General features: G+C 34.3%; 3 protein-coding genes and 1 long non-coding RNA gene across 30 annotated transcripts; 3 read left to right on the top strand and 1 right to left on the bottom strand.

Annotated features, from left to right (window-relative positions):
- Nucleotides 1-1,720: 1,720 nt before the first annotated feature.
- LOC147398073 (protein DETOXIFICATION 34-like) lies at nt 1,721-18,412 on the top strand. Of its 27 annotated transcripts, XM_086447198.1 has the most exons (10): nt 1,724-2,107; nt 3,338-3,382; nt 3,597-3,679; nt 3,757-3,833; nt 3,920-3,997; nt 4,291-4,365; nt 6,539-6,677; nt 6,792-6,862; nt 7,683-7,756; nt 17,869-18,400. In XM_086447198.1, the coding sequence occupies exons 5-10, from the start codon at nt 3,932-3,934 to the stop codon at nt 18,131-18,133; spliced, it is 690 nt and encodes a 229-aa protein (XP_086303324.1). In that variant the 5' UTR covers nt 1,724-2,107; nt 3,338-3,382; nt 3,597-3,679; nt 3,757-3,833; nt 3,920-3,931; the 3' UTR covers nt 18,134-18,400. The 27 variants fall into 27 exon arrangements, 22 of the variants coding, with proteins under 22 accessions (XP_086303332.1, XP_086303327.1, XP_086303338.1 ...); XM_086447201.1 differs by lacking the exon at nt 3,338-3,382 and having other exon boundaries at nt 1,722-2,107; nt 3,769-3,833; nt 17,869-18,404; XM_086447197.1 differs by lacking the exon at nt 3,338-3,382 and having other exon boundaries at nt 1,727-2,107.
- On the top strand, nt 13,533-15,429 carry LOC147398075 (phosphate transporter PHO1 homolog 8-like). The gene is made up of 5 exons (XM_086447220.1): nt 13,533-13,712; nt 13,797-13,901; nt 14,000-14,044; nt 14,598-14,747; nt 14,836-15,429. Exons 1-5 carry the CDS (start codon nt 13,533-13,535, stop codon nt 14,977-14,979), a joined length of 624 nt encoding a protein of 207 aa, XP_086303346.1. The 3' UTR covers nt 14,980-15,429.
- Nucleotides 13,598-15,979, bottom strand: LOC147398074 (uncharacterized). Its single transcript, XR_015179739.1, has 2 exons — nt 15,768-15,979; nt 13,598-14,790 (listed from the first exon to the last, which is right to left on the bottom strand). It is a non-coding gene; the product is annotated as an uncharacterized LOC147398074 (long non-coding RNA).
- A 5,749-nt stretch (nt 18,413-24,161) lies between the features above and the next one.
- Nucleotides 24,162-26,123, top strand: LOC147398072 (putative disease resistance protein At1g58400). Its single transcript, XM_086448921.1, has one exon. The coding sequence runs from the start codon at nt 24,162-24,164 to the stop codon at nt 26,121-26,123; it is 1,962 nt and encodes a 653-aa protein (XP_086305047.1).
- Nucleotides 26,124-27,473: the final 1,350 nt, after the last annotated feature.

Genomic DNA, 27,473 nt, shown 5'->3' with positions numbered 1-27,473 from the left:
TATCACACATCTTGACGTGAAAGTGAATATAAACTATAAATGTTTTCCACTCGTATCTCGAGAAAAAACATCTATGGTTTACACTTTCATGTCAAGGTGTGCGATGTGAGGTCCAATCCTAGGGAGACTTCAGCATTATTCTACAAAAAAGTTTCCTCCAAAATTTTAAAGTGACATGACCGCTTCAAAATTGAACTCTTACTTTAACTAGTAGGGAAGTTATATTGACACACCACGATACTCTAAGGCCCCTCCAAAGTTGCTATTAACAAAAAGTTTTGATTTTAAGGGCACCCCATGATCTAACTCCTCTCAACATTCTTTCTCTTCCATCCATAGTACATTATTTTCTCCGATGAACCAATTCGCTAGAAATGTCAAGGCTCAACATCGGTAACTGGACCAGAATTTCATTGAAAAATTATATATTTTATACAAATGTGAAAATTCTAAATTTTACAAGAATATACAAAATATTGGTGAATCCTCAAATAATAAATCCTTGAAATGATATGGTAAAGATGATGCATAGTTAGAGTGTTTCATGATTCGAAATTCAACACATTGAAATGAGATGGATACAACTCATTCTAATTTTTTTTTTATTTTAAAGAAATGAATAAAACCACCACATATGGATCCAACTCATCGCTTCATTTTTAATCTATATCGAATGTACACTCTTGAAATGGGCTTTAAAATGCCGGATGCAAGCCTTTGACATGACTTTAAGCATGTCGGATGTGCACTCTTGACATGAGCTTTTATAATATCGGATGTGAGCCATTGACATGACTTTAAGCATTTTAGACGCTCACCTTCAACACAGTGATATTTTCCATTACAATCTCAAACTTCATAAAAAAATCCCAAATTAAAGGGTATTGCTTCCTACCATGAAGGATTTTTACAAGAATTTAATGGTTATCTTTAGTATGAATGAAACTCGAAAATCTCTATGCCCAAACAAAAGATTTGTGAGTAAAAACATCAAGATTCTTATACTCTCTAAAACTTGTTTGGCAAATATGTAGATATCTTTGTGAAAAAATAATGAACAGTTGATTCTAGATCGTGATGAGGGTTTCAAAAATCTTTAAAAACATGATAGATATGACTTTAACTGAAATCAAAGGATTCAATGGAGTCGAAGTCGCAAGAATTGTCAAACTATTTCAAATGAGAAGAAGACAACAATTCAGGGTTATAATTTAAAAAGTAAAGATTGGTGTTCTTCAAAAAAGAATATCCCTAATAAATTTTTAAATTTTTAAAGGAGCCTCAAAAAATTGGAAGTCGTATTTAGTATGCTAGAGTATCATTAAAATTGACATCAATTCTCACATCTATGGTTCTGGGGGTGCACAGATAACCATAGATGCTTTTCACTCGTATCTCGATGAAAGCATCTTTGGTTCCATACATACATCCACATCAGCCATGTGAGAATTGATGTCAATTTTAAGTGTAATGATTTTGTAACTCAACTTGACTAGGTAAATCAAAACTCAAGTTACGAAAAATAGTTTTTCCCTCAGGATACACAACAACACATCCTCATAAAACATGTGGAGTTGTGTATTCCGAACGAAAAAAGATCTACGGTTCTTGCGCTGCCACGTCAGTGAATTTTTGAGTTACGTGTCAGGTCAGCATTGTCCTAGGGTATTTTGGTGTGTGAGCAAGATTTCTCTAAAGTAATAAAGATTACTTTTTTTTAAAGTAATAAAGATGCACGGGTGAATACTGAAAGATTACTTTAAAAAAAAAAAATTATACTCAAAGATTACTGCCAAATGCCAGGTTTAAAAAATTAACACAGAAAATCAAACGACAGAGATAATCACTCTGAAAATCCCTATAACAAAAACACACCTCTCTCTATCTTCTTTCCCAATTAAGCTTCCTTCCCTTATCCACCTGGTTCACCCCTCCAACTCCATCTCCATCTCCTCTCCAACTCCAAGACCAACCACAAGACCCCATCATCATCACAACCATCTCTCAAGCCATCAAAAACACTCCAACAAAGCTTCTTGATTCCTTCCTTAAAGAAGCCCAATTGATTTTTGATGAAATTCGTCGAAGGGGATTGTGTCCAACCGTGGTTAGTTTCAATACTTTGATTAATGGGTATTGTAAAATCGGTAATTTAGAGGAGGGATTTTGGTTGAAGAGGGTAATGTCGGAAGCTAGAATTTTTCCTGATGTTGTTACTTATAGTGTTTTGATTAATGTGTTGTGCAAAGAGAGTAGGTTGGTAAAAGCGAATCAATTGTTCGATGAAATGTGTAAAAGAGGGTTGGTACCGAATGGTATTACTTTCACTACTTTAATTGATGGGCAATGCAAAAAGGGAATAATTAGTGTCATGGAAATTTATCTTAGTGTGAAAGAGGGTTGGTACCGAACGGTATTATGAATTTTCATGTTGGTGCATGAAAGCATTTGCCACCCCCATTGAGATAACAAAAAGTTTTCTCAGGAAAACAAGAGATGTGGAAGCTAAGCACCGTAACCAACAACCTGCTTATCCTCACCCCTTACTTTCTTTATGGGGATTTATGACATCCTTTTTCTACTTCTTTCTTGTTCATTAAAATGGTTGACGGAACTAAAGAAAAAGGAAAAGCGAATCATCAATATTCCTTTTTCTGAGGAATTCCTTTTTACGGAAAACAAATATCTTGAGAGAATATTTTTTGGCAAATAAACCTACTTTTAGTGTTCATGTTCGTAACGATTTTCATAAAGTTAGAAAAAGGAAGCTAAAATTAAACATTCTTTAGTCATGACCATGATTCAAAGTTCGGTTCTGTTTTAAAATGTTTTGGCATAACATTCTGATGTTGGCCGACGAAAAATTGAATGTTTTGGACTGTTCTGAAATGTCTCGGGATATTTTGGTTGAGACCGTTTCGATTTTCCTAATTGAAACGTTGCCTCAAGACTAGATTTTAAACCATGGTCATGACTCATGACATACACTTTCAAATCTTGAAACATGATAATAAAAAAGTACATAAAACATTTTGCTCAGTTCTCTTCAAATGCACACTGCATCTTTTTCAAAATTGATAAGCTTTGCATTTTTATGTTTGAAAGACAAATTCTGTGGGTCCCTAATGTTTCAAACATTGATGTGGATTATGTGAGAATGATTGGGAGATTACCTTATACGTTATGAAATTTATAATTTGCAATCTTTCTTTTTCATTTCGTTTTTTTCTTTGAGATATGATATCATTGTCTCGACTTGTGTGGCTCTATCATACTGGTGATCATTGTAACTTTTATTATTGTCTTTAATCTGGTGATCCTGGTTCTGTTTTGAAAGAAGTTGTTCGAAAAAAACAAGTGTCTCTAATCCTTATCAACTCATGTAAGTACAAAGTCCAATGCATATGTGCATTTTCATGAAAATTTCCATGTTAGTCATGAAAACGTCTTAGTGGGAATTCCACATCAATCCATGACTGCATTGTGTATGCAAGTCTCTATGCGTGTATATGTTCAATTACGTGTCCATGCATTTGAAATGAATTTTCAAGACCATGCAGTATCTTTGATCTTAAAGATTACCTTTACTTGTTCAGGGTATCAAATGATCAAAATTTTGCTGAGAAAGTAGGTGGTGTTTTAGTTGAATCAAGGACTAATATCCAAAATGAGACGAAAGGTAAGAGTATTCATTTATGTTTACTGAGTTTGAATGAGAAAAGTTATTAGCAGTTACATAACTTTTCTTCTTTGTAGGATTTTTTCCAGTTGAAAAAGTTCCACAAGCTGAATTTGCTCCTTACCAAAACCACAATTATGAATAGAACCCTTCTGTAAGTTATGAAATTCTACTTAATGGAAGATATGTTTCTGAATCAGACCACCCTATTAGCAACAATTCATTTGTCCATAACTGCAGGGATCCAGTATTATGTGGAGCAACTACAATTTTTCTGTTTTCTTACTCTCTCAAGATAGCACACTAATCCTTCAAGAAGTAATGCTACACTTTTTTAATGGTCTTTATCATTTGCATGACCTTCTGGCAAATTATTTACACATGCATACATACACATACATTTGGAATTCTGGTCGTTGATGGTTCATATGGCTATTTCGTTTTTTGGTTTAATTTGATGTCTGGCAACCTTCTTGTTTTGAAAAATGTTGTTGTGTTATTGCAGTCCATTGATGAAATTATTTGCTATTTTCAAGTCTTTGAATTTATTTGTTTCAGATTATAGCCTAGTTTTATTTTTTGTTAGCTTAAGTTTCTATTTATACATGCAGATTGCCAACAAGAATGAGAATAACAAGAAGAAAGATTATACTGTAGATGTGGCTGAGTTTGATCTTGTAATGCAGGTACTAGGTTCTGCTTTGACATTTTGAATATCTTTAAATATGCTGTTTCTAATTATTTCATTTACTACGCTTATTTGACCTTTCACTGTTTAATGATCCGTAATACGCTTGATCTTGATTAGACGCAAAGACTGGAATCCATGATTCAGAATCTTGTCTAAAAGAGCAGTCTTGTCTGCCCTTGAGATTTCTTTGTGTCGCACTTTAATGTTATGTCAGACATTTTTTATTTTGGTCTATAATTTTGTTTATTTTACTTGAGGTTGTTAGCAAAGTAACATCGAATCATAGTTGTCGTCAATATGAGCCAACATTTCCAAGATTGAGAGTGCCTCAATCACTGACAAATACCTTCAGCTTAATCTGAAAATGCATGGAAAGTTTTGGATTATTTAGTGAACTCTGTAAACATGAATATATTATTAGAGTTGGGGGGTGCATAGGTTGGAGGAGTTATGACAATACTATCATTAGGGTTGTTAAAAGCGCTAGGCGGGGCTTAGGTGGGGCTTAAGCGATAAAATTATGACCATAGACAAAATAACATAAAAATAAGTCCAAATACTGATCTGAATCACTAAAATAGACCCTCCTGAACATAAAACTAAATAAAACAAAAAATTTAAATAATGGCCTAATGGAAAGTACCCATGATCTTAGATGTCCTCACCATTAGCATTAAGAAAAAATGAGCATCAAAAAGTAAAAATATTCAAAAACAAAAATCCACGTAAGTCAAGTACAATGAGCTATGTGGGTGGAAAAATTCCACTCACGGAATCCCAGAAAAAAAACATGAATCTAGGTTTTTTCCTCCACTCTTTCTCTTCAACAAACAATGCATCAAATGGTATAAATTTTTTAAAGAGAAAAATACCATAAATGTTGATAAATCAAGATCTCTTAAAAAGATGTGTCATCCAACATTTTTGTGGTCAAACAAGTAACCTTTGCTGATGTCTGCATGATGTCAACATTGCTTTAAGGAACGATCGGTCTCTGATCTATTAATGCTTCGATACCAAGTTGAATTGAAGGTTTTAGTGTTTTTGATGAGTTTGGATGAGGAGAGCAGAAGAAGAGAAGAGATCGGGAATTTAGGGTTATGAGAGATGATTCTTATACTCTTTTTATATTTGTATGAATTGTACACAATTACAAGTACATCCTTACGTTAGATATGAGTAACATAAGAAATAAAAGATACAAGTGTGTTTGATTGCGCATGGAAAATGAGTGGGAAATCCATTTTTCATGTGTTTGATTGGTTTTATTCATGGAAAAATGGATTTCCACCCTCATCCAAAAATCCAGCCAAGCATGAATTTCATTTCCCCCCAAATTCCTCCTCTTCTTTTCTTCTTCCCCACAACCACCACTGTCACCTTCAATTGCCACTCCACATCTCTACAGGCCACCTACTTCTCTCTCTCTCTTCCCTTCCTTCTTCTTTTTCCTCAGTATTTTTTGGGGGGGTTTTTTTCTTGGTGTTGTATAGATGAAGTCAACAATGGAATTTGATTTTCCACCATACCTAGTTTCCACTACCATTTCACATGGATTCAAATTACATGGAAATGACTTTCCATGCAATCAAGTCTCGATTAAATCGTGAATGTTTCCTTTATCAATTAAATCACAATTTAGTCCCGAGTTTTTCAATAAGTCTCATCTTTTGCAAACTTCATGATTAAATCGCAAAATTTGGGATTAGATCAGGAAAAAAAAATGAAAAAAGGTGAATGTATTGTGTTTTCAAAATTTTCCTTTGCTGACTTATTCTCGAATCCCGACTGTGACTGTAGTTATCGTTAGAAGAGGATAGATAACCACAGTTTTCAACTACTAAGGAATGCATTATATCAACTCAAAGGAGCACCATCTATCTTGTTGAGGTGACACAATAAGTTTCCAAAGAAGCCCCATATAACCCTGTCCAATTCCAGCCAATCGACTAGATACTCTTTGAAGTAAAGATAATAAAACCAACCAGGGGATACCTTTTCTCCATCTGCTACAGGAAGACTTGAGTTTTGGCAAATATCTTTTATATTTGTGGGTAATGGGCTTTATCTTTAGGTATTTTGTTACTTGCTTATGTTTAGTGATTGGAGGATGCTTTATATGCTTTGTACATTTATAACCTTCAGTTACATGCTTCTGACATCTGAAGGGCAGTGTCTTGTCTTCACTACCACCAATTAATATTTCATCCTCAAAACAACCAAAGTCCATCATATTAGTGGTGACTTCCATGGACTCAGCATCATTTTTCCGTGACAAAAGTCTTGGTGCTGATTCCCCTTTATCTGTAAGTTCAAAAGTCTGTTTGTAAAAAATTGTTGATTGTTGAATCAATTTGTTCAATAGAGACGATTATAAATTGAATTTATACAAAACGTAAATGTTTGAAACAATTTTCCTGGGTATGATATCATTGCTGGCAGCAGTTGATGCTCCTTCCCATGTTGATGGTGCAAATGAGCTTAATAAACGAGTACGTATAACCTAAATATTGTTTGCATTTTGGCAAGTAAAGAGAGATGCGTTGTTTTTTACGTATACAAATAGATGTAAAAAAATTGGAAACTCATTATTCAAAATTTCAAATACATGGATGATTTATATGCAATATTATCTACAGGGGAATTATATATATTGCTGGGATAGTTACAATTTTTTTAGAGAGCTACTACTGCCACACCAACTTTTGCTAACGTCACCCAGAGATGTGTGCTAGTTATTTGGTGATTTACATATGAATTGTGGTGGCATTATCAAAAGTCGGTGTGGCGATAGAATCTCCCTTTTTCATTTTTATTTTGTTGCTTTTACGTTACCCAAAGACGGTATATGGAGCAATCCTCTAAAGCAACTGGCTTCTAGGTCCTAATGGACCATTAGGCTTAACTTGAATAGGGTAACTAGGCAGAATGACAGAAACTTTCATGAAGATATTGAAAAATTGATTTACAAACCCAGAATAGAGAGTGGGAAATTCCTTGGAAGTCAATATATTTCAAGCTATATGTTAAGTTTGCAGCTGAACCAACAATAGATTAGAGGATCTAGTGATGTTCATCTTATTATTGCAATGCATTTCTCTCATTCGTTTTATTATGGATTAGCTTTTTTACAACGAGCTTGATATTCTTCATTGATTCTTAGATGTTTTTTCATCTCCATCTTCTTATAGAATGCTCTTCTGCTGATTACTTCAGTTAAGTTAATTTAATGGTAACTAATTTGGTGCTTGCTCATTTTTTTATTAAAATATGTTAAGCCAAACAGTTCCAATACTGGATTTTCTTGCCTAGGTCTTGGAAATTGGATCGATCGGTAAAGCCTTTCAGTCAAGGGGTCAATTCCGTTTTTTGCTCATACAACAGGGGTGAGAAATTGGTTTATTGTTGCAACAGAATATAATGGTTCTATGTAAATCTTTCATTTCTGAATTACTTTGAATTTTGCTGATTATTCATAATTTTGTTGTTGCTGTTGTAATTGTTTTTGTTAAAATTTGTGTAAGATATATTCTGTTGTTTGTCAGTTTTTGGGTATTTTTGAGTATCCTCAATTGCATGGCATAAAATCATTGGATTCACATTGGTGAGCTTGAGTGTATTTGGACTTGAAAAATCTGAGACGAGTGGCTCTATGAATTCCTTCTCTATGAGATTCTTTTGGACAATTGTTATTCCGTCCAAAGTTGCATTCTTTCTTTGGATGATTTTGCTTGAGATAGTCCAAATCTTGGTCAATTTATTTTAATTGTTTCATCTTAAGTTGACTTAAACCTCACCAAGCTTCTGAATTATACCAAAAAAAACTACTTTGATTCATAAATCTATCTAAATCAACCAAACATTAGTGAAGGTTTGTGCAATTTTGTTTCCAATCAAGGACTGAAAGCTCATTTTTCTTCTAAGAGAAAAAAGAAGTTAATGCTTTTTCTTAAAACTAGTTTAAATCTCACATAAATATAAATGATTAATTAATACTGAAATAAGCCTTGGACGAAGTGTTAGATTGATTTCTAGAAAATCTAGGAAAGTATCAAATAGGAATCCTGTCCACACATTCTAAGCTTCTTGTCCATCTTTCATTAACACAGTCACTACAAGAAAAATTAGCTATCACAACGACTTTTAGTGACGGTCAAAGTTTGACCGTCGCTATATAATGTTTATTTCGCCCAAGTCACTCTAGCTCTTAACTCACTCACTCACTCTTGCTGAAAATTTGTCCGAGTTTGTCTGAAACTCTCGTTTTCGATTCCGTCATCCTCGTTGTCTCTCGTCTCAAACGAAACCAGTCACTCTCTCTCGTCTGAAACTTGAATGTCACTCTCTCTCTCTCGTGTGAAACTCGAATGTCACTCACTCTCTCTCATCTGAAATTCGAAAACGAAGCCTCACTCTCTCTCTCACATCTCCGTTGATTGCTTTAGTAGAGAAGGAATCGACACTCGAAAACGAAGCCTCAATCACTCTCTCTCGTCTGCAAATCGAAAACGAAGCCTCTATCTCTGTGGATCTCTCTCTGCCTCTCTGCCTCTTTATCGATCTCTCTCTCTCTTGATCTCTCAAATGCGTGAGGGTTCAACTAAGCAGATCCGATCTGATTTCGACCTCGAAAATTTAGGTATTTTTTCATACATATTTTGTTAATTTTTCTCTTCAATCGATCCCTAAACCCTAGATTTTTCTCATATTTTATTTTATTGTATATTTTGTTGATTTTTCTATTTAATCCTAATTTATATAGCGTTGATTCAAATTTTGGTTTGATTTCAAACCAAAATCCCAATGTCTATGATTTTAATTCAATTTTTGGTTCAATTTCAAACCAAGACCCTAATTTCTCATTTTTATAGCTAACTAATATTCAATTGGACAAAATCAGATTTCAGGAGACCATCACTCCCCAATTCTGCTTATCAAATCTGAGAACTCACTCAGATTATCAAGTTTACTCTCAGATCTGTATTAATTTTTTTTATTTGCTTTAAGTTCAGATTAACTAAGCTTGTATGTAATGGGTGGAGGGAATAAATTTGAAGTAAATTTCATTTTGTAAAAGATTTTTGTGCTAATTTTGTAGGAAAAACAAATTTAAATAAGTAATGTAATAGTTTGCTATGATCATGTATGTACTCCTTGGCTTCCTTAGTCTTTTGAATTTTTTTATTCCTAACTGAATTGTGGTTTATTTCTTTTTGATGAATTATTAAATTGGTTGATGTTGAGTTGTTTGAGCTTTGGTTAAAAAGATTCTTAATCATATGATCATATTTTATTTGGATAATTAATATTTAAATTATAAAATATTAACCGAAAAACATTAATTATCCCAATGATTTGACATTTTAACGTTGAAGATAATTTTGAGGGTCATAGTCAAAATAAAATTTTGACTAAGTGGTTTGTCAAACAGTGAATGAAAGAAATTGCCACGTGTAACGATAAATAAATATAGAGTGCTGATATACTAACTAGGAAGTCTTCACTCGGTCAATACTCAATTGACTTGGCATGGATACAAAGTCATACGTGTTGTTTAATTAATAACTGTTTTTTTTTTTTTTTTTTGTAACTAACCCCTTTTTAACTCCGCCAATGTAAAATTAAATATTTTACATTGCCGGTCCCAAGCCCGGAGAAAGGAGGAGGGAAAAGATAAGGTATTGTTTCATATTTCAAGACATAAATAATCAAGTTTTGTAGATATCTGAATTTTTTTTTTATATGCAGCAAATCTTCGTAGTGTATGTAGCTTTGAAGGTCTCCAGTCGACAACAAAGGCAGTGGAGCAAAGATAAGATCAGGCTTGTGGTGATGATTTTTTTCTCTTTATGCTTCTTTTTGTTTTTAATGTGTGTCCTGCTGTGTAAATATGAGCTTTTGATTCTTATATCAATGTAAACTCATAGATATGTTTAAAATTGAATGAAATCGAACCCACCCATGAACCCATTCTTCTGTAGCTAATGTGGCATCTAGTAAGCAGCCTGTGGCACACACTAATCTTACTTCTGGTAGTGTTTCTCAGTCAACTTCATCACAAGTTACTCAGGTATTTCTTCTATTTGATTAACATTACCTTAGTTTTCTGTTTTGTAATGAGCCAAAAAAAAAAAAATGATGGATAGTTACCTGAATTTATGATACGAGTGAGATATCTTTATAATGATTGTGATGCCATTAATTCATTGAGGTCTATTTAACATTGTACATGGTATAGTCCTTTGTCTTCCATTTACATGGTAGCGACAGGAAGGATCAGGAATGCAAGTGTTACTTCATAAATTGTGAAAATTTGGAAATTAGCCCCAAACTCAGCCACTAAACTTGTGTGTACTAATGTCTACCTATTCTCGTACAAAATGATCCAGGAATTGATCTTTAGATTATTGTTTGAAATGATGTGTTTCCAGGGTAGAAATGCTACTGGCTCAAGTCAAGCTGCGGATCAATTGCCTGTTAGGAAGGTTTCCACTATCCGTAGCCCATTAAAAGTTGCTTCTCCCATTACTAATGTTTTACTCGACTTTGGATCAAATGCACGTGGATGGGCAGTGGTGGATAGGAAGATTTTCCTGTTAACTATGCTAATGCCAAGTTCTTCGTAATCAAATCGTATAGTGAGGATGATGTGCATAAGAGCATTAAATATAATGTATGGTCAAGTACTCCTAATGGGAACAAGAGACTGGAACTAGCGTATCAAGATGCATAAACAATAGCTGCTGGAAATCCAAGAGGTTGTCCTGTATGTTCTGTTCTTTTCTGTGAGTTTTCTTATAATCAATTTGGGTATTGCTTTTTTCCATCTTTGGTTTTGTTTTAAGCTTTGCGGACAGGGATTCTTTCCAATGCAGGTTAATGCAAGTGGGCAGTTTTGTGGTGTTGCAGAGATGATTGGCACAGTTGACTTTAACAAGGATATGGAGGGAGGTGAGGGTGTGGGGGCAAATGAGGAGAGAGGTGAGGGAGTGGGGACAAATGGGGCATGTAATTAGTTGAAAATATAGGGAAATTGGAGGGAGGAGAGGGTGTGGGGGCAAATGGGGAGAGAGGTGAGGGAGTGGGGACAAATGGGGCATGTAATTAGTTGAAAATATAGGGTGTCTCAAAGTTTTGTGGGGGCAATTGCCCCCACCAGCTGCTTACTAGCTCTGCCCCTGCAAGCTTCCTTGGTTCAATTTTTGCAATGCATAAATACAATGTAATTTCTTTTCTAGGGTCACAGAAGAATGAATATTAGGGTTTTGGGGTCTTGAAGGCTTGAATGAGATATAAGGGGAAAAAAAATATCTTGGGCTGTAGTTTAAGCAAAAATGATGCAACAAAAGAAAATAACGATCACACATAAGAGAACACAAAAAATTTACCTAGTTTGACAGTATGTCTACTCAAGATTAAATAAATCACAATATTCTTAAGCAACCTTAGAGATTACTTGCTACCACACACTGAATAGATGAAAGCCTTCTCTCTGTTTTGAACTATAATCAACTCTCCCGAAGAATATCCAAAATTCCCTTATTTCAATATTGTTGGGTTTTGGATTGGATCTCATACAGTTCAGATTAGAAGCATTGCCCCCGAAATCTTAGTGAAGGCCACACCCTCCACACCCTTGCATAATCCATTGAATATGATAATCTTGTGTTTTTATCTTTTATTTCTGTTGCCTTTATGATTTGGTCTTGGATTTCATGTTGGCAGTTGTATATTAACAAATCAACTCTCATTTCCTACTCTTACAACTAGTCCAAGTTATTACTTTCCTTTTTCTTTTTATCTACTTCATTGTGAAAGGGATAATTATTGTTATTTCTTTATGTTAACCATTTGCATATAATATTACTGCCACCCCTGAAAATACTTTGCTAATTGAACTATTGTTCACCCATTTTTTTATATTTATTTTTTTCTATTTCATATAAACTATTATACAAAATGGTAGCTTGGTATGGGAAGTGCACTTGAGACACTATGCGGGCAGGCCTTTGGTGCTGGACAGGTCTTCATGCTTGGCGTCTACATGCAACGCTCTTGGATAATTCTTACAGTCACTTGCATCATCCTTACCCCAATGTACATCTTTGCCACACCTGTCCTAAAGCTTCTCGGGCAAGAAGATTATATTGCCAAACTCACTGGAAAATTTGCAATCCAAATCATTCCTCAAATGTTTTCCCTTTCCATCGCTTTCCCTTCACAAAAGTTCCTACAGTCCCAAAGCAAGGTTGGGGTCCTTGCATATATTGGGTTTGTGGCTCTGATATTTCATGTATTTTTACTTCGGCTCTTTATCTATGTGTTCGGGTGGGGTATTTCAGGGGCTGCTGTGGCATATGACATCTCGGGCTGGGTCATTGGCACAGGCAGCTTATGTTATGGGTTGGTGTAAGGATGGGTGGAAGGGATTTTCCTGGTTAGCCTTCAATGAGATTTGGGCGTTTGTTAGCCTCTCCTTGGCCTCTGCTGTGATGCTTTGTCTAGAAATTTGGTATATGATGGTTCTAGTCGTTCTTACCGGCCACCTTAAAAATGCGGTGATCGCAGTTGGCTCTATTTCCATCGGGTGAGAAGATATCCTTAATTTTTTCCAATTTTGAGAAAACTATAGTATAATTCATGGTTGATGCTCAGATATTAAATGTTTTGGATTGTCTTTTTGAGATGGTGGGATGGATTATGTGTAAAAGTTTAAATTAAATTATAATATTTGGATTTGGATTTGGGTGTGGGTGTGGGGGCATGCAATTGCAGGATATTTGAAATTGCACCATCGGCACAGAAGCTGTTTTCATTCTTGAGAGATTCAGATGTTCCTGTTGACAAGAATCCAAAGCTCAAACCTCATACTGTAACTGTCTTTGTCATGGTCTCTCTCTCTCTCTCTTACATATCTATTGGTGTGTTATAAGTAAAATATTTGTGTGTTAATAGAAACTCTGTTTATTAATACGGGCTATAATGGGCAAGAAAATATTTGTGCCAAGAGATGCACCCAATGACTCTGGTTAAAAGGACTTGTTTTTTTGTCTTAATTAACATGATATCTCGAACTTTACTGCAGTTTATTTGGATTTGTCGTCTTACATATGCTCATGTACGGAGCTAATATATATGCCTGGAGGCATTACAGAGTAAATTATGCATTTATATTTGGTTTCAAGCAAGGGACAGAGTGGGGTTACCGAGATGTCTTTCTCCAATACCGGCCTAGCAACACTTGGATTGGCTTGTATTCTTTCAAATCTGGATATGGAGATGGACCCAAAAACCAAAGATTACAAAGCATTCACTGAAGTACTCCCTCTAGCATTAGTTTGTGTAAGATACCAATACTTAGCCAAATTATTCTTTCCCTCTCCAAATTATATATAGACTCAGTTACTAATTTATCTCTTTATGCAGCTGGTAATTCTCATAACAATCTGCCCATTCAATATCATTTATCGCTCAAGCCGTTTCTTCCTACTCCGATGTTTATACCATTGTATTCTTGCCCCGCTCTACAAGGTAAAGGATGAATTAATTGAATTTCTACAAAAAATGGAAGAGAAATCGGCACTTAAGACAAGTTTATTGATTTTTGATTGTTTGTTATTTCATCACAGGTCACCTTACCAGATTTTTTCTTGGGAGACCAGCTCACTAGTCAGGTTTGACTCCATGGCTCAGGCTAAGTTTCTTTATATAGAGGAACAATTAAGTATAAAAGTAACTAGGTATTTTAACACATTCAAAGTTCAAACACTAGTAGACTTAATTCGTTTTTAGTAAGAATCTTGATAATTTGACTTTCCCACGTGGCAAAATCAATCGACTATCCCAATGTGACAAGTTTGAAAACAGTAGATTTGCGCTCAAGATACAAGGCTGTACTTTCCTATAAAAAAAAAGTGTATCTTGAGAGAACAATGTTTCCTAAGGAGTGCAAATCTACGATTCCTGAACTTGTCAGGTCAAGTAGTCAATTGAATATGTCACATGGGGTTGTTAGATTAACACGACTCTTTTGGTAATTTAAGAAACAAACAGATACTTTTTTATAAATATTAAAATATTTAACCTTCTTTTAATAATTTTTCATATACTTTAAAGAAAATCTATATTAGCACATCAACCTTGAATGGCTGGTAATTAGATTGTGTTAAGAAATGTGCAACTAGATCCTCAACATTCTAAGAAATCTTGTTTATTCTTATGTTTCAGGTGCAAGCCCTTAGGAGTCTTGAGGTCTACATCTGCTACTATGTTTGGGGTGACTTTCGACATAGGCAGACCACTTGCAAGGATAACGCTGTGTATGTCACTTTCAATTTCATCACAGCTACAATTCCATACTGGTTCCGCTTTCTTCAGGTTGGTCCTTTTTTTTTTCCATATTTGCTTACCATTAACCTCCCTATTGATGTGTTCACACTCATGATATTAGTTCATTCTGTTGTAGTGTCTCCAGCGCTTGTATGAGGAGAAAGATCCAATGCAGGGATATAATGGATTGAAATACATGTCAACTATTGTGGCTGTGGTTATGAGGACTGCTTATACTCAGACCAATAGCAAGTCAAATGTTTGGTTGGTGTTTGCATAGATCACCTCAGTCATTGCAGTGATCGTGAGTACATATTGGGATATTGTTATTGATTGGGGGCTCCTACAGAGGCGATCAAAGAATCGTTGGTTGAGGGATAAATTATATGAGCAGTTACCCAGCCAGCCATGTAGCTGACATTATAGGATGTTTACTTTGAATAGTTTTGGAGAGAAATGTGCCATATGTTTATCGAAAATTGAGGAAGGAGAAGAGATCAGGGAGTTGAAATGCAGTCACTTGTTTCACAAAGACTGCATTGACAGGTGGCCACAGTATGATTGTGCCACATGTCCATTGTGTAGGAGGCCGACGTTAGATGAAGATATGGTGATCTAGCACAGTTCAATGCAAAGTCTGCTAGAAAATAATGGCGATGGAGAGTTGGGTTTGTTCCTTATATATTTGCATTACATCACACTTCAGTATTTGTAAGATATTTTGTTTTAATTACTCAATGTCCATTAATTTTTGTAATGTAAAAGTAAAATCAGTAGCTCATCAAGGATGTCTGGTGAGAATTTGTATCACAGTCCGGTAACAGGTAACAATTTCAAAAGATATTCAGCAATGCTGATGTTTGTGGTCAAGGTCATCAATTTCAAAACATAGGGGTATCTCCAATATTCAGCAATATATGAAGGGCTGGTGTAAAATTGAAATTTTTTTTTTTTCAAAAGCTTTTACTGCGATGGCCAAAATCGTAGCTACAGATCACAAATTAAAAAAAAAAAAAAAACGCTATAGCGACGACGAATATCGGCTGTCGCTATAAGTCCTGCACTTACCGACATTTTAGAAAAGTTGGCCATCGGTATAAGATACAGCGATGAGACTACTAGCGACGACTACCAACGGCCTCCCTGGCCGTCGTTAGATGTCTTTTGCGACGGTATTTGTCCCTATAGCGACGGTCACGGCGTCGCTATAGCCCTGTTTTACTGTAGTGAGTTCATCCAAGTCTTTGCTTCCTCTCCCTTTTCCATACACTAAGCTTTATCTTTTGGGCAGGTGTGAACTTGCTTAGTAGTCTTTGTGTTCAAATAGGAATCCTGGCCACCCATTCAAAGCTTCTTTAAAAAGAAGACAGAGCACTGAAAGGGAGGTTAGTTTTGATATTTTACTTCGAAAAGTTACAGTAATTGCTTAGAAAAATAACGGAGCACCGACAGAAAAAGAGAGGACCGAAAGGGTGGTTAGTTTTGGTATTTTACTTTGAAAAAGTACAATAATTGCTTCAGAGAAAAGAGAGCACCGAAAGAAAGATTAGTTTTGGTATTTTACTTTGAAAAGCTACAATAATTACTTTATAAAAAGAGAAATCCTTGTTCAATGATGTTTGATCTCTCCCATCTCATCTCATCTCATCTATGAAGAAAAAAAAAATAAATAAAATAAATACACTAAAACTTCATCTGTGAGAGATGGAGACGACCTTGACTCTAAATGATGTCCATCTCTTATCTAATCTTTTATTTATTTAAATCAAAGCGTCTTTACTTCACATGATCAGGAGAATTAATGAAAAAAAAATATCTTAGTAACATTTTTTCCTTCAGACATTAATTTCTTTACTACTTAAAGGGGTCGGAAATATTTTATGATCTAAAAATCAAATCCTACTTCTCAAGTCCTAGCTTTCACATCTAAATTCTCAAATCCATCTTTTTGTTGCCTAAAGTAATTTTCCCACCCTACCCTTGAATGTTATTTTCTTACAATCTCCCTAATTCTCATGATCACCATTTTTCTTTTCACTTAAATTCTTTCCAACACAAGTTTTTTATTTTTTATTTAAGTAACAATCTTAACTTTCTTTTTTATGAGTAAGCTTCTTTTTAACGAAATTAGTGACTAGGTATGCTAGGGAACTAAATTAACCTCGTCATGAATCACATTACCCATAGGCTTTACCAACTAAAATCATTAACCAAATTTAAATTTAAAATTTAAAGTATTAAAAATAAAATTTGTTTTCCTATATACAATTGGTCTAGCAAGTGTGAATTTTATTTCATATTTCCTCATCATACACTTAAAAACTAAATTAATTAAATATTGAAATAAACCTTTGGATGAAGTGTTAGATTAATCACCGATCGAAGAAGACAGTGGTTATGGCTGGTTCGTCTGCGTTCTAACTATCGAGAATCAAAGTCAGGAAGTCGTAGTTGCTGTCGTTGATCACACACAACACTAGTGCTATATCCGAATTCGAATCCGAAAAAAATATCGGATATTCGATAATATCCGAACCGATAAAAAATCATGAACGATCGCCGACCAAAGAAGACGGTGGTTATGACTGGTTCGTCTTCGTAGAATCAAAGTCAGGAAGTCGTAGTTGTTGTCATTGATCACACACAACACTATAGCTGCTGTCACAAGTCCTGTAGATCTCCCAAAAAGGTTGTCTCACTGTCGTAGGTCTCTAAAGGCACCCTAGGTGTTGTCGCACGCCTCCACAGGCTGCAGTGCTGCTATCGCAGATAAAAAAGGAACCCAACAGTCCAGCCAATAGGCTAACGATGAACAAAATAGGGCATGAAACACAGCGGAGAGAGTTATCATAGCATGTGATAAAAAAAATGAAGGAGAACCAAGAGAGGAATTCTAATGGCTCTGATACCAAGAAGAATTATAGAATTGTTAAGTCTCTAATTAAGAGCTTGGTAGATATATATAATAATAAAAAAGGTGAATGGACAAAAATGCCCTTACATAAGTGAATGGACATAAATGTCCTTATACAGAAAAAGAAACGTCCTTACACAGAAAAAGAAACATAGAAATAACAAAATTAGACTACTACTATCTATTATTTTCCAATAATGACTTGCTGTGTTTTATCGTTTTGAAGCCTTTTAATCACGCTATTAATCCTTTCAGGTACATTCCTGCATACTTGACCCGTTTGAAGTTTAAATCCGGAAGATGGAATCTGATGCCGATAAATGCTTCGGACACTATGGGCATGGTCGACCCTGTATGGACTGAGAGTTTTTGGAACATAATTGGGCTCCGTGTTTATGCAGTCCAGAATGCAACTTACGACCTTATCATCCTTCTGGCGAGGATTGCTGTAACGATTTTGGCTTACATTGCGATAGTAGTCACCAGAGCTGTTGTAACAAAGGCCCTTAAGCGTGATTGAAAGAAAATAGTTTCGAGAAAATTAGATTGGTATGGTGGAAATATGTGCAAGGAATTTATAGTCTGACAAGAATACCCTTATTGAATTACAACTTACTTCCATTGAGTCTGCAAACTTGCGAGGGTAATTATGTCATTTTCATAGCCTTTTTAAAGATATTCCATGCATGAAAGCCCATATATTCTTACAACATTCTGAATGGTTTGCATCTCCTTTGACAAGAATTTTCTTCTTTAACCCTTTTTCTTATAATACAAGGGGAAGCACGTATCTTCTATCCTTTTTTTTTTAGGGATAATATATAGGGTAAATTACCATTTCGTGAGTCAAATTTGATAAAATTGCAGGTTAATTCTCAAAACGTAAACGTGCAAAATTTGCTAGTTCCCCACCCCCCTTCTTTCAAAGTGATAATCTCCTTGGTTTGTATAGTGACAATCTTGGTAAAAGTAGCGAAACCTATGAGATAGTCGCTTGATACCTATGATATTGTCACTTTATACCTCCAAAATTTTCACTTTAAAACCTCGGATATCGTTTGTGTTTATGTTTTGATAATTAAAATGAATAGTGAGCTGGAATCGTGATTGATGTTGGTTGGCCCCACAGTCTGTCCCAACAGCAAATGATTATAAAATTACTAGGCTCCTTCCTTATTTGCCCATCATTTGAGTGGACTATCATAAATTGACCATCCAAGGTCCGCTTGACCCTCGACTTAACCAGTTGCACATAAGATATTTAATTAATTAGTCTCACCCAAATGGTGAAAAAAAATTAATTAGTATCTACAATGTAGGGAAGTGTTTATGAGTAAGATATTTAATTTTAAATAGTAAGAGTTGTTTGGGTTAATTATAATCTTTATATTATGTTTAATTTTTATATTTGGGTAATGGTTATAATTTTTATAAATACCCTATTAGGATTCATGCAATTGTTATTTTAGAATTGCAATAAAGTTCACTATCTGCATTGAATCGATCTTGATTGCCCACTTTCTAACAATAGTTAAACTTTTTTTTTTTAAAAAAATTAAATAAAAATCCTTTTTTTTTAAAGGTCAACAGCATTAAGGCAGACCCAGACCAGCTACAACCTTAAGAAAGGAAAATCCCTACGATTCTTATCAATGATAGAATCGAGGTTACAAGGGAGATCTCCACTATCTATTTCAGAACATTTCATAGAGTCTTGGGAGGATGCAAGATAATCCGCCGCTTGGTTAAACTCTCTGAAAACATGGTTGAAGGTATACCCGTGGAAACTATGAAGGAGCCTTCAAATGGAAAGGACTAAGTGTATAACACTCCATGGAGTATTCTTCGCAATTCACAAATGTCTCGTGATTTTCATTTTCATTTTATTTAAAATATTTTTGACAAATCAGTAAACCTGTTTTTAATGAGATCAGTGTTCCTTCAAGAGTCCTAAATATTTTTTGGTCTAGAGTATCAAATCCTACTCCTTAAGACCAAACTTTTCAGATGTAAAATCTCAAATCCAACTTTTCTAAAGCAGACTCAATGAGATCGGTTACTTAATAATTGAAGATGCCACTAACATCATAAGCACATAATTGAAAAAATTAGTTCAAAAGTGGTTGGTTAAGTTCAAAGAAACCATTTAAGACACAGATGATTGTATTGATATTTTCATCATTCGGATGAATAGTAAAGGTGGGTCAGATCAGGAGATGGTTGTTGGTGTGTTCCGGAGTTAATTACTGACGATCAACAAATGTCTCATTGAAATTATTGATAGCAAGTCTCAGTTGGATACCTCAATCGCATCGATCTTTCCAGTGTTGTTGATGATGAATTGATTCGGCTATTAATGGTGTCTCACTTGTATAAGGACATTTGCATCCAACTTGAACAATATCCATCTTTCAATTCAATTTCTGGTTGTGTCGTATAAGGACTTTTGCATTTACCATTTGAATTCCTTGGAAACTATGTTTCACTCGTTAGAAATTTTTGCGGGTGTTCGACCTAGAACATATAAAGTTTAAGAGCTTACTGGAAGACATGAGTAATCTGATACACGTAAGGCATCTAAGATTGGTGTGGTCTTATTTAAAAATGCTTCCAGACAACTGATGTAGTCTTCGAAACTTACGAACTTTAATTATTAAAGGTTCTACAATTAAGGCACCTTCAAATGCACACATTTGAGCATTGGATTTTGGTCATGTTGAGTTTAGTCTCACATCAGACACTCATTGCCTTGTATCTCTCCTTATAAACTCCTGGGCCTCTCCACTCATTGCCAATTAGTTTTGAGTTAGATCCCCAAATTTATTATGGTATTAGAGCTGACCTATCTCTTTTTCATGTTAGCCAGTTCATATCTCCACGTGCTTCGGCCAGTCTAGCCCACATGTGCGGGGACGTGTTGAGTTTAGTCTTACATCGGATATTCATTGCCTTGTCTCTCTCTTTATCAACTCTTGGGCCTCTCCACTAATTGTCAACTGATTTTGAGTTGGACCCCCAAATTTATCAGGTCCCTACAAGGATAGGGTGACTGACAAACCTACAAACTCTAAATGATTTGTATTCCGGTGGTGATATTGCGAACAGGTATGATAAGTATGTATTTTTTATTTTTTTTTATTTGCTTCTTGTGGGTATCCTCACACTTCGGGTGTGACTAAGGAGAGTTGAAGTTTTTATTTATCAAAAGAACATGCAAATTTAAACAATCCATCTTAATCTCTACCAATAAATCCAATAAAGGGGTAACCCCAAGTAAGTAATTGGTAAATTCTCTACTTTGAACCCAAGACAAAGTGCTAATATAAGAGCTACTAACTTTCTCATTCTTACTTTCAACCATCCCACTGTATAAGAGTATAGTAAATGAACAGTGAACATGATTAGGTTTTTCAAAATATTTAATTCCCAAATCAGTAAAAAAAGTTGATTTAATAATTTAAACTTGATAATCACCCATAGATTTACCAATTAAAATTATTAAACAAAAACAATTTTATATATTAAAAATAATATTTGGTTTCCTATCCAAGTGGGTGAGTAGGTGTGAATTTGAGTTTTTATTTCCTTGTCCAATGAAAGTGTGAACATAATTAAATGAAAGTCAAGCAAGAAAGGCATTTAACTAATATTTTATCGTTATCAGGAATTTTATTTTTTTGCTCACAGAAATCTGGATTGTATGCTTAACGTGGCAAGCACCAAGGAGTCTAAGCAAAAAACCGACTCTTAAATATATATATATATATATATATTTGGTGTCATGGTAAAATGATCATATATACAAAACAATCATTTTGGTAAAAATAAATAATCATCAAAATTGATATTTAATCCTTTTAGTAAACACTTTAAAGACATAAAGGTAGTTTGAAATTTTGACCTCATACCTGACCGTCTTGTGATAAGATATTAATAGAGGCAAAATTTTAGTGTGCTATAAACAATTGAGATGAGAATATGTTCATTAAAGAATTTAATCCTTAGGAAATGTGTGGATGCCTAGCCAGCTATTTGTCTTTTAATCCTTGGAAACTGTTGGACATTCGATTTGTCCAATGCAATTGGATCCATGAAAAGTCCTTAATAAACCTAATCAAGCAATGATACTTTTCATGTTTAATGATATTTTAAGAGAGTTATTATGGCACCCCAACTTTTACTTATTACTCACCAATTTATTAAAATATTTATGACACCCTAATTAAGGATTGAAACGCATGCACCACGCAAACATTACAAAAGTTTAGCAGTTGTCAACAATTAGGATTATAGAACTCTTTAATTATTTTTTCCACGCAAGCAGAGCTGTCTTATGTTCATGTATACACTTCAAAACGATCAAGTATCCAATTAAATTAACCTCGATTTCTGTTTCTTTTGCATCGAGAGAGAGAGAGGTTAGTTTTGGTATTTTAGTTTGAAAAGCTACAATAATTGCTTCAAAAGAGCGAGAGAGAGAGAGAGCACCACCGAATGGGAGGTTAGTTTTGGTATTTTACTTTGAAAAGCAGAAATCCTTGTTTAATGTTGAGCTCTCTAAGCTCATCTTTTCTGACCTGTTAAATAGACTAAAACTTCATCGGTTAGTTGCTTGCTGTTTACACGTTGATGAATCCAATTTGAGGGAGGGTGCTTTGAAATTTACTATTATTAAATTAATATTATACTTATCAATTTAAGGGAAAAATTGTTAAATTAGTAAAAAAAAAAAAAAATTTTATTTGATTATTTAATTTTTCATTGTGTTATCCTAGTTTTAGGCATTTTGTTGAATTTGTTTTATTGTAGTTGGAGTGACAAGTTGTTGCCTAGTCTATAAGTGTTAGTGGTCAAATGTCTCTTGTGGTGTTTTTTTTGTTGTTGGTATATTTGTCGATATAAAGACTATTGATTAATGAATTCAATAATGATAAAAAAGCATTTTCTCTTCATTGTGCTTTATTTATCTTTATGTTATATTGTTCTTTCTCTATAAAAGCATAATAATTTGGTTCAAAAGTAAGAGATAGATATTTGTCAGAAAAATGTGTAAATTTAAACAATCCATCATAGTCTCTACCAATAAATCCAATAAAGTGTTAGATTGATTTCTAGAAAATCTAGAAAAGTATCTAATAGGAATCCCGTCCATACGTTCAAAACTTCTTATTCATTTTTTATTATATTAAACGCAGAGTTCATCCAATTCTTTGTTTCCTCTCCCTTTTTTCATACATTAAATTTTATCTTTTGGGCAAGTGTCAACTTGTTTAGTAGTTCTTAGATGATGATACTAAAGACCTGTGTTTAAATATCATTAGCATAGAGTTACTGAACTCATTAAAAATAGGTTTACCGATCAACACACACACACACATATATATATATATATATATATATATATATATATATATCTTTTGGTGTCAGGGTAAAATGATCATAAACCAAATACTCATTTTGATAAAAAAATAAATAATCATCAAAATCGATATTTAACCCTCTTAGTAAACACTTTAAAAATATAATGGGGGTTTGAAATTTTGACCTCATACCTAATCGTCTTTGTATTTTTCTCTTTATCTGTCATGATTCTCTCTTCGTTTTATAATGGTATAATACCTGTAACTTGTGATAAGATATTAAAAGAGGGAAAATTTGAGTTTCCTATAAACAGTTGAGATGAGAATATGTTCATTAAAGAAATTGATCCTTAGGAGACGTGTGGATGCCTAGCAAGCTATTTGTCTTTTAACCTTTGGAAACTGTAGGAGATTCGAAAGTCCAAGGCAATTGGATCCATAAAAAGCTCTTAATAAACCTAATCAAGCAATGATAATTTTCATGTTTAATTTGTTTATATATGATATTTTAAGAGAGTTGTTTATGGCACCCAACTTTTACTTATTACAATCTAATTTATTAAAATATTTATTACATCCTAATTAAATATTGAAACACATGCACCATTCAAACATTACAAAAGTTTGATTCAAGTTATTGCTTCAACACTACAAAGCATTATAACACGTTGAAACAAGTTCAGCAGTTGTCTACCATTAGGATTATAAAACTTTTTAATCATTTTTTCCAGGCAAGCAATGCTGCCTCATGTTCATGGGTATACTTCAAAAAATAGTTAAATTAAATTAACCTTGATTTCTGTTTATTTTGCATCGAGAGAAAGAGAGAGGTTAGTTTTGAAATTTTAATTTGAAAAGCTATCATAATTGCTTAAAAAAACAGAGAGAGCAGAAAGGGAGGTTAGTTTTGATATTTTACTTTGAAAAGTTACAATAATTGCTTTAAAAAAGACAGAGCACAGATAGAAAAATAGAGCACCGAAACGATGGTTAGTTTTGGTATTTTACTTTGAAAAGCTACAATAATTGCTTCAGAAAGAGAGAGAGAGAGAGCACACCGAATGGGAGGTTAGTTTTGGTATTTTACTTTGAAAAGCTGCTTCAGAAAAAGAGAAATCCTTGTTGAACGTTGACCTCTCTCATCTGTTAAATACACTAAAAACTTCATCTGTTTCTTAACATCAAGTAATGGAAGAAACCTTAGTAACCTCCTTCCTTGACAGATTGAATTATTTGTTGATTCAAGAATCCGAAATAGTTTATGGTCTAGAGGATCAAATCCTACTTCTTAAGACCATACTTTCAGATCTAAAATCTCAAATCCAACTTTTCACCCAGAAACTCTTTGAAATCGGTTACTTTTTAAGTGAAGATCTAGAAGAAGATGCCACCACCACCACCAACATAAGCACAGAATTGAAAAAATCGATTCAAAATTGGTTGGGTAGGTTCAGAGATACCATCTACGACGCAGATGATTGTACAGATCAGTTCATCATTCGGATGAATAGCGAAGATCGGGAAGTGGCTGGTGTTGTGTTCCAGAGTGAATTACGGATGATCAACGAATGTCTCGTTGAAATTCTTCATGGCAAGTCTCAGTTGGATCAGTCAGTTGCATCGATTGAACATAGAGGAGAGGTAAACATGCAGCAGAGTTCTTCTTTTGCTCTAAAATTCAATTCTTTGCCGTTTTACCTTAAATCCTGCTTAATGTACTGTTGCATCTTCAATGAAAATTTCTGGGATTCGAAAGAAAGATTGATTCGGCTATTGATGGCCGAAGGTCTAATTCAAGAAATTCCAGGAGAGAGAATGGAGGATACAGCCGAAGAAAATATCAATAAGTTAATCGAACTAGGAATGCTTCCAGTTAATAGAACATGTGCTGTCCCAATCCCATACCTCAATTTTGTAGCAGGATATGAAACTATGTTCATCACCAATACAAATTTAGAAACAGCTATCCCTCCCAATATTCGTCGGCTGTTGCTCAAGGATATAGACCGTAACCCAATTGAACTCAATTTGAACCATATCCTTATTCGATCTATAATTATTAAGGATACAATTTACCATTTGAATTTCTTGGAAACTATGTTCCACCGTTTGAAACTGTTGCGGGTGCTGGAACTATACTATGCCAAGTTGAAGAGCTTACCAGAAGAAGTGGGTAATCTGATACATCTAAGGTATCTAGGCTTGAGGAGCTGTCATCATTTAAAAGAGCTTCCAGATAGTCTATGTAGTCTTGGAAATTTACAAACTTTAGATATTACATATTCTGAAATAAGTGTACTACCGAGTAGAATTATGAATCTTCTACAATTGAGGCACCTTCTAATGGGACCATTTCATGCGGTTTTGATCCCAACTGGGTTAGGGCGATTGACGAACCTCCAGACTTTGACTGGTTTGTACGCCGGAGGTAGCATTGCTAGCGAGTTAAGTAACTTAACACAAATAAGAAAACTTGAAGTTAGGTATTTGTCAGAAATAGAAGATGAAATTGAGTTATATGCTTCTATAATGAAGATGACTGGACTTCTCTCCTTGACTCTATCAGCAGAGCAAGCATGTTATCATACAGGATCCTCCTTTAACGAAGGACTACTCCCCTCTTTTGAACATTTCTGTCCTCCGCCTTGCCTTAGAAATCTTCGTCTTTTCGGGTGCCTACAAGAAATGCCCGACTGGCTCAGTTCAATGGAAAATCTTACCGAACTAGAGTTAACCAACTCTGACTTACCTGAGATCCCAACTTCTATCCTCCAGTTTCTTCCCAACTTAAAACGTCTCAGTTTGAATCAGGCCTTCACAGCAAAACATATGGGTGGAGAATTTTTCAGGTCTGGTGGGTTTCCTAGTCTGGAAGTTCTCCTTATTCAATCAGGATCTCTAATTGAATGGATAGAAGTTGAAGAAGGAGCTTTGCCAAGCTTGAAGTGGCTCCAATTCTATGATTGTCCAAGATTGAGGACTCTACCTGAAGGTTTGCAATTAATCACCACACTCAAAAATTTGCACGTGAACCCTGTGCATGGTGATCTTGCACGGAAGTTAAGTCCCAACGGAGGCAGGGAGAATTACAAAATCAAACACATCCCAGTGACAAATCTGTATGATGAAATTCCCCACTTTGGGATTTAATTTCTATGAGATTATGTTGATAGACAGCATGAAAATGGATGTTATTATCAAATGGTTAGTGCAATAATTATGATCTTTGATTTCTTATATCATGTACTTTAAAACATAAAATGTCCTTAATCCAAATTTTTGATTTGTGGTGCAAAGTGCTTTGTGGTGTTAAATAAGAATGTTGGATGATCTTGATGTATGGGATTCCATTTTTTAACCATTACAAAGCATGGTTAATTTCTAAACTCGTTGAAGAGATATATTGGGCGAGTCATCTCATTCTTGGAGGCAATTGAGTGAGAATCGCTTTGAATCATTCGAGATCTGATATGACTTGACGCTTTGAAAATCATGGCCAAGTTTATAGGAACTCAGGCTAGCCATTTTGCATTTACATCATCTCTTAATAATTAAATGGATGTGATCTGAATGAGATTTTGGTTCAGCACTTGAGTATCTATTGAACTACCAATTGCCAAAATACAATCATAACTCTGTTGGTAAAGTGAAAATGCTTAGATGACTAGACATTACTAAGAAAGCTCATCTTGGTTGCCAGGTCCACCAACGACTATTTAGCAGGGGTATTTAGGACATTTTATTGTTAAGAGTATAGCAAATTAACATTAGCATTATTTGATTATTCAAAATATCCAATCCCCCAATCAGGAAAAAAAACACAATTCGATAATTACTTTTTAAAGTGTACCATTTCTTTTATTTATCAATAGTTGATTCATGAACATCAAGTGAAAAAAGCCTATATTTGACTGTTCAAGGTGTCGAATTTTTCATTGTCAATTTTTTTTTCGACGGATCAAAATGGTCAAATTAATGGAGGATGGGAGAAATTTGAAGGTTCTAAGCCATCAAATTGGGGAACTTTTAAGTTAAAATTTGTGGGCTTTGGCCTGTTGAATTTTCTTGTCAAAATTTTTAGTTTTCACGTAGTTGAATAAGTTCTACTTAAAACTTAAACGGAATCAACTAGATTAGTCTTCAATTGAATCTGGTTAATTAAAAAAGATATATTAAAGGGAAAGTTTCTAAATCATGGGACGAAATCTTCTTAGTCATAGGGGATAAAACACTTTTCCAAATTATGTACAAAGTTGGTAAAAATGATTTCAATAAATTAGTTATTTTTTGGGAAAATGACCCTTAAAGACAAATTTCTGAAATTATTTTTTAAATATAGACCATTCACAGCCTTGTTTTTCAAACTTCATCCTTGAAAAGACTTTTAGTAACTTCTGTTATAATTATTATCTAAAAATACTAGAAATACCCTTTATAAGTTAAGTTATCCCTAAATATTTAATAAATTATTAATATTTCTAAGATTGTCTTTCATCTATC

This window comes from Akebia trifoliata, chromosome 7 (assembly GCF_017979445.1).
Source record: "Akebia trifoliata isolate Shusen 1 chromosome 7, ASM1797944v1, whole genome shotgun sequence".
Classification (NCBI taxonomy): Eukaryota; Viridiplantae; Streptophyta; class Magnoliopsida; order Ranunculales; family Lardizabalaceae; genus Akebia; species Akebia trifoliata.
Note: the sequence above shows the minus strand (reverse complement) of the source record. Positions and strands in the feature narration are given on the sequence as shown.

Coding starts and splice junctions, on each gene's coding strand:
- LOC147398073 (XM_086447196.1), top strand. CDS start 4,165: ATGTTGTTGTGTTATTGCAGTCCATTGATGAAATTATTTGCTATTTTC. Junction 4,366..6,538: donor AGTTTGATCTTGTAATGCAG/GTACTAGGTTCT, acceptor TGACATCTGAAG/GGCAGTGTCTTGTCTTCACT. Junction 6,678..6,791: donor TGCTGATTCCCCTTTATCTG/TAAGTTCAAAAG, acceptor CAATTTTCCTGG/GTATGATATCATTGCTGGCA.
- LOC147398075 (XM_086447220.1), top strand. CDS start 13,533: ATGCATTTATATTTGGTTTCAAGCAAGGGACAGAGTGGGGTTACCGAG. Junction 13,713..13,796: donor TCCCTCTAGCATTAGTTTGT/GTAAGATACCAA, acceptor CTCTTTATGCAG/CTGGTAATTCTCATAACAAT. Junction 13,902..13,999: donor TTCTTGCCCCGCTCTACAAG/GTAAAGGATGAA, acceptor ATTTCATCACAG/GTCACCTTACCAGATTTTTT.
- LOC147398072 (XM_086448921.1), top strand. CDS start 24,162: ATGGAAGAAACCTTAGTAACCTCCTTCCTTGACAGATTGAATTATTTG.